The sequence below is a fragment of the Atta cephalotes genome (assembly GCF_000143395.1).
Source record: "Atta cephalotes unplaced genomic scaffold scaffold00088, whole genome shotgun sequence".
NCBI lineage: Eukaryota > Metazoa > Arthropoda > Insecta > Hymenoptera > Formicidae > Atta > Atta cephalotes.
Genome location: NW_012130152.1, coordinates 30,515 through 43,455, shown reverse-complemented (window position 1 = coordinate 43,455; position 12,941 = coordinate 30,515). Strand labels below are relative to the sequence as shown.

The 12,941-nt window shown below is 29.5% G+C and overlaps 1 protein-coding gene across 1 annotated transcript in view; it reads left to right on the top strand.

Moving 5' to 3' along the window:
• LOC105624768 (synaptotagmin-1-like) overlaps positions 1 to 12,941 on the top strand; it is a 47,551-nt gene that overhangs the window by 21,356 nt on the left and 13,254 nt on the right. The window contains exons 6-7 of the mRNA XM_012206120.1: positions 1,054 to 1,206; positions 8,139 to 8,259. Of these exons, the coding sequence (XP_012061510.1) occupies positions 1,054 to 1,206; positions 8,139 to 8,259 (274 nt within the window). The remainder of the gene's footprint in view (positions 1 to 1,053; positions 1,207 to 8,138; positions 8,260 to 12,941) is intronic.

Here is a 12,941-nt window from a genome sequence, read left to right as displayed (position 1 = left end):
TGCCTTTATAAGGCATTTATGTGATTATTATTATTTATTTGTTATGTGTGGAATTTATGCCAGAGAATAACGATTTTCAATGCTGCTATCTTTTAAGAAGCCAAAATTGCATTAAAATTTGTAGAAATTTTTAAAGATTGAAGAGTTAATCATAAAAAAATTAAAGATAATTATAATATTTGAGAATAGAGTAAGTCCCAAGGAATTTCTTTTCTATGATTAATAATCATTTTAAAACTGATTTAGAAAGGTAATGTTTACTTTCTTTGTTATTTTTAATTTAGTTTTGATTTGGATCTTATTATATTCATATGCATGTAATAAGATCCAATGTCGGAGTTTAACAACATTTTTTTTGTTCATTTACAAATATTCTGTATAAACAATATATTTTATTTTTGGGAGTGAATGAAATGAAGATTTGATTCTCACTTAGTTTATTTCAATATCTTCATAAATAGAATTAAAAAAAAATAAAATAAGTTAGATAAGCCTTATTCAGATACCTTAAATGCTGAATGTCTTTTCTTAACACTTTGTATAGAGTTTCAAAATTTTCTTTATTTTCCTTTAAAATCCTTTATTTTCTAAAATTCATTATAATTCGAAAACTATTACAACTAGCCTCAGAGAAAAACTATTACAACTTTCCCCTATTTATAATACAATCTTAAGTATATTACATAAGATATTACATAAGATCCGACCGACCTGAAAACTATGATAGGATAGTCAATACCAATCAATACAAGTTGTATTCCGTTTAAGTTGTATTCCGCAAGTTGTATTACTCTATAATTATGTTTACATGGCTCAAGTTACGTCGAAATTATAACATCGATTAGGAAAAATTGGCTGAATAATCATTCCATTCATTTCAGTCCTTCGTTTCATTCTTCAGAGGAACAACTATGATTAGTCAGTTTCAGATAATATCAATGTTATAACTTCGGCGTAAATCGAGCCGTAAATGTAGTCATTAAATAGCAATACTTATCGCAGGAGATGGAGCAAAATGCTTCGATTAATTTTCGATAATTATTTTTTTTTCAGGAATGGATATTAGATATCACTGCGTATGATCATGACAGATACGCAAATCACACAGAATTATGTTCGCTTAAGGTATTGCTAAAAAATATGAAGAAGATATTTTACAGCCCGGAAATTCACATGTTTAATTATAAAATGAAGCCGTCCTATCAGGTGATATATTAATAATGCATATATTTAAAAAAATAGTGATAATTAAAAAATTGTAGTTAATAACAAATACAAATTAAAAAAAATAAGATAATAAATAATAACACAAATTTTTTAACACACATTTCGAAATAAAAATTTAAAAAAAAATTGATCAGTGAGTACAGAAAAGTCCAATTTTTTGTTCGAAAATAAATTTTTTTTTTATTAATCTTAAAATGGATAGGTACGCTTTTAAGGCCAATCGTCCCAGATTTCTATGGATCTAAAATTGAAAATGAACAATGTGAACAGAAACAGCATTAATGCAAGACTCGCAAGATTGGGAAAAAATGGAACATCCCATTTAGAAGCTTTTTAATGAGATTTCCGAATGATTAACGATTAAACTTAAACAGCTTAATAATTAGTGTTTTAATTCTAGTGTTTTTTGAAAATATGTTGTGTATCATCTCATATTGTTTAAATTTAAAATAAAGAGAGATAATTATTGCTTAATACAATTTACGATAAATAAACTATCTATAGTATCTAATGTATGAAAATTTTTATTCTTTTTGGTACAGAACGGATATAAATCCAAATTTAAAATTTAAGATTTTCGTTTAAAAGATAAGATTCTCCTACAACGCGAAATATTGCAGCAGTATTTCAATAGTGCACAATATTACAAGCATTGCATCAATATTGCTGCAATATTAAAATTTTAATATTTTATTGGAAGTATTGCAACAATATTGCAATATATTCTTGCAGTATTACAATTCAGTAAATAAGTGTGCGGTCACGAGAGAGATATGTTTGCTTCTCATAAGGAGAAAATCCATCCAGGACGTATATTCTTCTATAAGGATGTAAATCAAGTAGGTCCTTGGAAATTCCTTTTTTTGGATGCACTTCTTAGGCCCTCGAATATTTTTTGATCATAACTTTATCGTATGTATTTTAGAATATGATACTAAACAGTAATATGTTAGCAATTAATAAAACTAGAATAATTATTGAAACATTGCATAATGTTATAGTAATATGCAATATTTCTCTAAATATTGCAGCAATATTGCAATAATATTTTATTTTTGCGGATATAGGAATATTGCTATAATATTGCAACAATGTTATGAAATATGCAATCTTTCAAAATAATATATTGTTGCAATATTTCGTGCTGTAGGAGTTACAAGAATCAGCAACGTTTCAAAAATATTATAAAATTATAAAAATATTATTAAATGTTAAGATAATCCTAAAATATTAAAAATATTTTAAATATCAATTTTTTAAAATAATTTTATTAATTTTTTTATTGGAATTAAAATTAAATTGAAATGATAAAAGATACAAACCAAAGCAAGTTCTTTAACGTTAAATTACAATAAAAGACAAATATAAATTTTTTATTATCATTATATGAATGATATTATATTAGCTGCTCAAAAATTCAGATCAAATTGATTCTTGACATGTTCAACTCTTACGATGACAGAAAATTTATCATAAAACATTATGATGATGAGGACATTAACTTCTTGGACGTGAAATTAATAATAGAAGATGGGAAAATTATTTTTGACATTTTTAAAAAATCAACAAATTCCGACAGGAATTACTTAAATTTTAATTCCAACTATCTGACTTACCATAAAAAAGGTGTTATCATTGATCAATTTGACAGAATATTATTCTTGTCACATCTAAAATTCCATGAAAGAAATATTCATCAGTTAATTAAAACATTAACAGTTGTTACCCAGTGGATAATATATTGGATAATATATAATTTTCGCTACCATTAATAACAGAATAAAAACCTTATCCTATTGGCTTTATACAAATAAAGTGAATGATGTCAAAAATCATAACTCCACATCCACTATTTCTAACAACGTATTCATTATTCCATATCTTAATAGCATATCGGAAAAATTCAAGAACATATCTGATAAACTCGAGTTAAGAATCGGTTATAAACCGATGAATAAACTCAATAAATTCATAAAAACAGGAAAAGATCGCCTTAGTAAAGAGGATCACTGTAATGTCGTGTATAAAATAAATTATTTAGATTGTGAATCGTCGTGATACATTGAGCAAATAAAAAGAAAACTAAAAAGAAAATTAAAAACTCAGATTAAAGAATATAGAGCTGATAAAAAATTTCCCGAAGCGATGTCAGATGTTATACCATTAATTTGACCATGAACACAAATTGAATTGGGATAATATCATAATCTTGATTCTGAACAATCAATATAAGAAGAATCTCGAAAATGATACATAAAAAGCCAAAAATTGGATTTAAATAAGCAAAGCGACACAGAGAAAGGTTGTTAGATCAAAGAGGTTGTATCTACTTCTATTGAACAAGGAATCCTTCTTTACTCCCACTCCGTAATTTTTCTATCTTCTATTTTAGTAAACCGAAGCACAGACAACTTATAGAAAAATACACATAGCTTAGCTAAATAATCTCTGTCATATATTGATGACAAAGTATTAACGGTCTTGTAATGAACACAAGAATGCTTCTAACAAATAGATTTTAATCATGAGTTATAGAGCAGTAATACTAATATCTTGTTATTAGAATCTGAGAATTACGTGTCCACTCAATCAAGATGTAAGGCCGATTTGCGTTGACATAGTTTCGAAGTTATAAATGACAAATAATCGAGCCTTGCATTGAGCTTAGGATCTTATGAAAAAATTTTCAATAATCTTTTTAACTAAAGACACTAGACAAGATTTCATGTAATTTGCATGAATTTAATTATTAATGATTTATTAATTATTTGTAATACGACATACTGAAGATGGCCACATACTGAAATAGCCGAAACGTATATGTTTTATAAGTTTGAAGATGTTTTATAAGTTTGAATTTTCACATATGATATATCGCTTATAACAACTTGTGGTTTTTATGCTTCTTTCTTCATATTGTTTACAAATATAAATCACGTTTATTAATTTAACAAATATAATATTTTATTTTGAAAAGAACAAACGTTTAAATTTTAATTGGGTCACTTTGTTGAATGACACATTAACTTTAAATTTGGGTAATTATTCAGTTTAACTCCCGCACTTCAAAAATCAATGAAAGCTTATGCGACACGTTTGTGCATGAATCGAAAGAATTTGGCAAAAAAAAAACGTCGCTCTGTCTTGTGATCCGAGATATTAAGCGTTAATGTTGATGACTATTAGAAAATCTGTCACACTGACTTAATATAGCGCTATGTATACATACAACATTTGGTTAATATTTATTCAGAATTGTTACCTCTTTTTCGATTTTGAAATAAGGCTTATTCGACACGTTTTTGTATATGTTTTTAAAGCAGAGAATGGTAATTATTTAGAATACTCCCGCTCCCTCCCTCCTCCTGAATTTATAACTTTTCACACACATCAAGAATAGAACAGGCTTTCGTTTTCAGTCAGTCTATATTAAGTCAGTATGACAGATTTTCCAACCTCAATAGTCATCAACCTTAACACTTAATATCTCAGATCATAGAGTAAAGCGACGCTTCTTTTTTCAGATTTTTTTCGTTTTATGCAGGGGTGGGCAGTATTTGAAAGACATGTATTTAAAATACGTATTTAAATACATTTTTTATTTTGTATTTCGTATTTGAATACTTTTTTGAGAGTATTTTATATTTTACATTTAAATACTTTTTTTTTAGTATTTTGTATTTTTAATTTGTTAATACTAAAATGTAAAAATTTTTTTTATTAAAGTCAAAATCGCACTATTGTTGATTTAATCTAAAGTGTGTTTCATTTCACACATGATATGCATAATGCATCATCTATCTTTGTTTACATTTGATGGAACAACAATCTTTAGCGTTGTCTCAGAAGTGGATAGTATTTGAAATGTGTATTTAAATACGTATTTAAATAACATAAAAATGTTATTAAGAATATTTTGAATTATTTAAATACGTATTGAGAATATTTTGTATTTGAATACTTTTTGTATTTTAATACATTTGTTTGAGTATTTTGTATTTAAATACAATTTTTTGAGTATTTTGCCCATTCCTGGTTTCATGCAAAAACGCGTCGAGTAATAAGCATAATTTCATTAATTTTTGAGGTGCGGGGATTAAATTGAATAATTACTTAAATTTGTCAGTACCGATAATTAAGAATGTAATTGTAACGCAGTAATTGTAACAAATTTTAAAAAGTAATACTCGTTGTTAAACAAACAATTTGTAGATTTATAGAAGCTCTTACAATCTTCTATTGTAGATAAAGAGATGTATCCGCCAAAAATTAATGTTGATTAAAGATTCTCACAATGTAAAATCAAAGTAGACATTGGTTAATTATTTTAAATTTTTCACATATTGTGATTATTTAATATGAAATTGAATTATAATTTGATACAAGTGCTTATTAAAGCATGGCTCAATAACTAACAGTAATTCGAATTAATTTAAACAAAAAAAAATTGTACTACATTTAATTAAAATAATTAAGAATAAGCAATGAATTCGGTGATGTAAACTGATGTAATTATAATTAATCTCAACGAGGATCGTTTGAAAAGTTTTGAGCCTCAATATGAAAATGATAAAACATGTATGATTGTAGTACCAGAATCGATTTTGACAAGTAATGCCATTTTTGTATTGAGACTCAAAACTTTTCAAACGACTCTGGTAAATTGTAATATTGTAACATTGTAAATAAGAAATCAGAATATCAGTTGTAGATGTTAACATAATGCGTTATGAAATAAGAATAAATTAAAGAATAAATAGAATAATAAAAAGAGGAGAATCTAACAGAAGTGGTTAATAATTCGTTCATGTAAACTATTATATAGTCTGTGAACCAGAATTTTATAAGTACAGATTATAAAGTTTGTATATCAAATAAGTTATTACGATATTGACAATTCTGACGCCATAGTAAGAAATGATAATAGAATCTACGAGGGCAAGTCAATAAGTTCTTAGAAAATCTGTCAGAAGGCACTCGCAGTGTCATGTCATACTTTTTGACAAGTAACATCTCTTAGCTGATTACTATCAAATTTTCATCGCGTGGTTTCATTTCTGTAGACGATTAAAGTGAACAACTTTTGTATTTTTTGCAAAATGGAAAAAAACGAGTTTCGTGCAGTGATCAAACATCTACATATGAAAGATTTAACGCCGAAAGAAATCAAAGCCGAGTTGGATAATGTTCATAGCACATCATATGCGACTCACACAATTGGGTGAATGAATTTAAACGTGGTCGTACATCCACATATAATGCATCTTGTTCGGAACGTCCAATTGAGGCTGCTACGCCAAAAATCATCGATAAAGTCCACGATATTGTTTTGACTGATCAACGAATGAAAGTGCGCTTGTTGCCACAGGCATATCATATGGCACAGTGATTTCAATTTTGCACGAACAATTGGGTATGAAAAAGCTATCGGCAAGATAGATGCCACGTTTGCTCACTGTGAACCATAAGCGCGTTCTTGTGATGATTTCAAAACAATGTTTGGAGATGTTTCAACATAATCCAGATGAATTTCTGTGTCTATTCATTACTGTGGAAATGGATCCATTACTTCACACCCGAGACAAAAGAACAGTCAAAACAATGGACTTCACTGGGTGAACCAGCTCCGAAGAAGGCGAAGATCGTAAAATCGGCCGGAAAGATGATGGCCACAGTTTTTTGGGATGCACATGATATAATTCATATCGATTACCTTCCGTCGAAGCAAACGATCAATGGCGATTATTACGCAGCCTTATTGGACCGTTTCAACAACATTTTAAAGAAAAAACGTCTCGTTTGGCGAAGAAGAAAGTGCTTTTCCATCAAGACAAGGCACGGGTTCACACGTGTTCGGCATCGATGGTCAAATTCAACGAATTCCGCTACGAATTGCTTCCCCATTCCTGAAAATCGAATATACGTATTTATTGCATGGATATTGTGGCCTGTTTAAGAAGATTAGTCGGTTCTTAAACAGGGGGAATAAAAACAAACCAAACCAATACATGGGTGGGTTAAAGAACCGACCATAGCTTAGCTACTCATAGGGGAATAAAATTGTAGTAAAATATAGTTTAAAATCAAATAACTGAAATATCTTTTGAATAAAGATTTCTGTTATAATTGATAAACTACTGGCTTTATTTAACTCTTTCCTTAGATATTTCGTAATATTCTCATCTTATAATAATACGTAAACTCTCTCTTATAATTAGTATAATTTTGTGTCATCTTGATCTAACTCTAAATCAGTTTTTAAATTATTAAAGCATAACTGAGAGCGAAAGAAATAAAGATTTTATTATTTGAATAAAGATTTTATTAATTTTATATTAATATATAATATATTTTATAAATAATTTTTCCTTGAATATAGCATTTTTATTATGATAATTTTCGGTTTCCATAAGAAAAAAAATGTGTAGAAAGATATAGAAATAAAACAATCTCTGAACAGTCATGAAAACTCTGAAAATTTTGTTTCTCCTTTTATATAAAAATATTGATACTGCTAAAATGTTTATATCTTCATTTATTTTTTGTTTAATTTATAGAATTATATCTTCTCAATTTACTTACGATAAACAAAAAATAAAATAAAATAAATATAACTTATATACACAATATAAAGTAAAACATTTAAATAAAGAAAGAGTATAATTATTTATCTTATTACTTAAATTAATATCAATTTGAATATTTACAATTGTAATAATATAATAGTAATTTCTTATTATACTTTAATATAATAAATTAATTTATTATACTAGTAGTTAAGGACAAACTTAAATATATTTTAATTTGCAAAATAATTATTGATCGTTTAACATGTATCAATAGTATTAATAATTCTTATAGAGAAATAATAATTTAAAAAAAAATAATATATATATAATTACATTTTTTAGGAATTTGGCCACATTTTGTTAGCTGTAAGCTATCTACCCACTGCAGAAAGGCTAACTATTAACATTATGAAATTACGCGATATTAAATTTATATCAACTGGGTTGAGTTTAAATGAATTTAGTAAGTATTATCACAATACTAATATTTTAGGAAAATTATTGGAATTAGTACCAAAAGGCGAAAATAATGTGCGATATATATTTTACACGAAATAGTTAGAAAAAAACCAGAAATATTTTCTTCTTCTCATATGTATCTACTAATGGATATTTATACATTTTCCATTTCTTCTCCATTGCCATATGGATTAGAGCTTCTACTTTTTTGGACTATGTCCAATATCTTATGTACAACTTTGCTTCCGCCTTTTTTTTCCGAAATTCGAGGCTTTATTGTAAAAAACTGGTTATATATTTATGATTCAAAGTATTATCCATCGTTGGCCACTACTTTCTCCCATCTTTCGGGTAGCGTACGAATCCCGCGTCGAAAAAACTGGTCATCTTTTGAGGTTATCCACGAATCGATCCAATTTTTTACTTCTTCATAAGACCGGAAGTGCTGGTCAGCCAGGCCGTGTGCCATTGATCGAAACAAGTGATAGTCAGAGGGAGCAACGTCTGGAGAATACGGCGGGTGGAGTAGGACTTCCCATTTCAACATTTCCAAGTATGTCTTGATCACTTTCGCAACATAGGATCGAGCACTGTCATGCTGCAAAATTATTTTATCGTGTCTCTTTGTTGTATTGCGGCCGTTTGTCTTTCAATGCTCGGCTCAAACGCATCAATTGCGTTCGATACCGATCGCCTGTGATTGTTTCAGTCGATTTTAACAGTTCATAATACTACGCCGAGTTGGTCCCATCAAATACAGAGCATGACCTTGGAGTCGTGAATATTCGGTTTGGCCGTCGACGTGGAAGCATGGCCGGGAACTCCCCATGATTTTCTGCGCTATTATCGTAATGAACCCATTTTTCGTCCCCAGTTACAATGCGATGTAGAAATCCCTTCCGTCTTTGCCTTTCAAGCAGCTGTTCACAAGCAAACAAACGCCGTTCAACATCTCTCGGCTTCAATTCGTATGGCACCCAATTTCCTTGCTTCTGAATCATTCCCATGGCTTTGAGGCGTTTTGAAATGGCTTGTTGAGTCACTCCCAATGATCGTGCCAATTCTTCTTGATTTTAACACGAGTCTTGCTCAAGTAATGTCTCCAATTCTGCATCTTCGAAAACCTTCTCTCTTCCACCGCTATGCCGGTCTTCGACGTCAAAATCACCGTTCTTGAAGCGTTGAAACCACTCACGACGTTCTTCCACTAATAGCGGCCTCACCATAAGTTTTTTGAGAGTATTCGATGAGCCTCAGCCGCAGATTTCTTCATATTGAAGCAAAAAATTAAAATCTCCCGCAAATGACGAGAATTTGGCTCGTAAACTGACTGATTTTCACTCGAGAATAACTTTATGCAGACACAAATCGACTAATGTTTCTATGGGGTTATGTTGACAGATGCCCAAGTTTATTATATGACGTCTATGATCTATTTATTTCGACCACCACTTACCGCTAAAGCCATCTATAGGAAAATGGCGGAAGCAAAGTTGTACACCTAATATATTCCGAAGTTTTTCCGACTTATTTCTTCGATACTTCCTTCAATATAATCAGCTATAGTCGTTTGATGTCTTGTGTTATGCATGATACATTCAAGGTATATTTCTCTTTTTTATTATGAGTATCTCGGCTTCTGTTTATTCATCTCAGAAAGTGACTCATTAGGCCTTACTGTATTTTATCTTAAGAGGATGTTGGAGTGACGAACTTGATTGACATCCATAATACATTTTTTAATTTCAAATAAAAAAGTCGATAATGGTAATATCTTTAATTCATTTCTTATATTATCGTTCTGTCTCACTCACTTGTTAGTCATCGCGATTGCCAATGAGAAATAAACAGTTTGTTTCAAAAAAAAAAGAAAAGGGGAGAAAGAAAGAGGAGGTTCTAATACATTAAATTGTTGTTGGCATTTCTGCGAATTGATCGTCAATTAATTTAAATTTCCTTTGAAGCATGGTGATAATCCACCTAAACTTCTTTAGATCATTCTTTTTGGTCATTTATTTTTTAATTGACGCATTTAGGTTTGATTTTTTTGATTTTGTATTTTCCTGGTGTCTTAGAAGTAGAAGACTATTTAAAAAATAGTTTAATAGTCCTTATTATTTATTGTAACAGTTTTATAAATAAACAAAGAAAAAAAATTCTTTTTTTACAAAAAAATTTATTTTTGACCAGATTTTTTAACATTTTAGTTTGAAACTTCGTGTAAGGCATTTTGTGCTAATTACTAATTGGATTTCCAAAATTCAAAATTATTAATTCAAAATCGTAGAAGCCAAATGCTTAAAAAAAAATATATATATAGGGCTCTCGCGAAATAAAAATACAATGAAAAAATATATGGGTAATAAGCGCGTCAATACAGCGCGGAAATTAATGCGCAATTATGACATCGACATTGTTCACAACTTGCTGATGGTTTGAAACAAAACGTAGAAAGAAATTTTGTATCGTCATGTACAATATATTATGTGAATTAGTTATAGTGAAATTCTTGTTATAATTTTTTTCAATTTCCGCGCTGTATTGATGCTCTCGTTACCGAAATGAATAAATTGAGTTTTACAATTTTCAGAAATCCTTCCAAAATTCATTCATCCAAAATCCTTCCAAAAATTCATTTCAGAAATTTGGATCTCTTTGGAATTCATAATTTAAACCCTTCAAAGTCTTAGAATTTAAATTTCATACACAATTCACTTTAAGAATTTTTAATCCACCATTTTGAATGCAATATTTTTATATTTTGACTTTGGACTCGTAATCAGCGACCGGAAAAACTCCTGTATATCAAATTTCACAGAAAAATATACTTCAAAGGGTTAACTAAAAGTTAGTGAAAGATGTCCTATAAATAAAGTTTCGATGTCCTATAAGTCAATTGTTTAATAAACAATTCCAAAATCTATCGAGAGAAAAGTCTTGTAACTTTGTAGCTGACATGTATACGATTGCAACACTTCTTTTTCAAAGAGTTTCAGAACTCAAGGTTGTCACTCGGCTGATTAGTCTATTGGAATTGACCAATCACATCTGCCGTCAAACGAAATGACAAAGCAATTGGTCAATTTCAATGGATTAATCAGTTAATTAAATTAATCGGAGTTTGGTTAAAGTAACCCTCAGCCTTATTCATAGATTGATTGAACGCAAATGATTAGGTCTATAAGTAAGAATTAATCATTCGGTCAGCAGATTTCGAAAAAATCCATCGAAAAAAACCACTTTTTTCCACGACTGTATGTGTACTAAACAATTGTCAAAAATCACCTAACAAATCACTCTATGTACTATGCAATTATCCGGAATGATTTTTTTCTCTAGAAAAATTCTCTAGAAAATAAAAATTTAAGAAATTAATAATAGAATAATTCCGATTGGAATCCATTCCAAATAATTCCATAATACATATGTGCAGATATTAATATATTATTTAGCATCATTAAAATCTTTATAAGATACCTATAAGCATGAAGTTATTAAAAGGCTAGGTAATTTAATTCATGATGTTACTACTGTAGTTCAATCGGGTTTGCATTTCAAGACAAAAAAATCAATTCAGCGTGCAATTTATATGATTACATAGGTAGTATATAAATTCACATAATATTATTTAAGCATGTAAGAAAAAATCAATTTAGCACGACATTAAAGGATTTCTTTCTCTTCTTGTATTTTCAGATTTATGTCCTAGAAACTTTTGTTTAATGGCTGCGTTCGGAAACGTTGCTCGGATGCCTCCGATGTCTCGGATTCATTATTTGTCATTATTTAACATTTAATGTTAAATCAGAGGCATCCGAGCGACGTTTCCGAACGCAGTCAATATTGTTCATAATACGTACTGTACTTATATATACAGGGTGTCTGGAAATAATCGCTAAATATTTTATGGGCAGATAGAGCGGACTAAATTGAGTCGAAAAGTCATCTATCATTTTGTAAGTTTCCCCAATAGTTAACGAGATATTTATCCTTAAAGATAGCCGAATATTACTGCGAAGTGTACGCCTACCGATCGCTTAGCGCGCGGACCGTGGGGAGCGGGGATAGCCTGGTAAGCGCGCCGTCCAAGCTATGGAGACTTGCGGCGGTATGCGCCAAGCGATCGGTAAGCATATACACTTCGCAGTAGTAGGTGGGATGAGCGCGCGTTTTCGGCTATCTTTAAGAATTAATATCTCATTAACTGTTGGGGAAATTTACAAAATGATAGAGGACTTTCGACTCTTAGTTTAGTCCGCTCTATCTGCCTATGAAATATTTGGCAATTATTTTCAGACACCCTGTATAAGTACTTATACTTATATACTTACTATTTTATCTTCTAATGTACTATCTACTTTATCTTCTAATATACCCATTATTACTGTGATTAATATAAAATCGAGTTTCATAACATCTATCACGAAAGTTTATATACTATTCAATAAAATTAAAAGACTATTTGAAATCAGCGCTAAAAAAGATCAAAATTCAAAGTTACAAGTCTTTTATTAATTAATCAATATCTTTAATAATAAACGATTAATTTTTTTATTTTAAAGCACAGTTTTTTCTTGTGTGTCGGACGCTAGGATAATTTTTCTGCTAAAGGGTTGCAGTTCAAAAATATTAAATTTTATATATATATATATATATATATACTTACTTTTGCTATTACTAATTAAT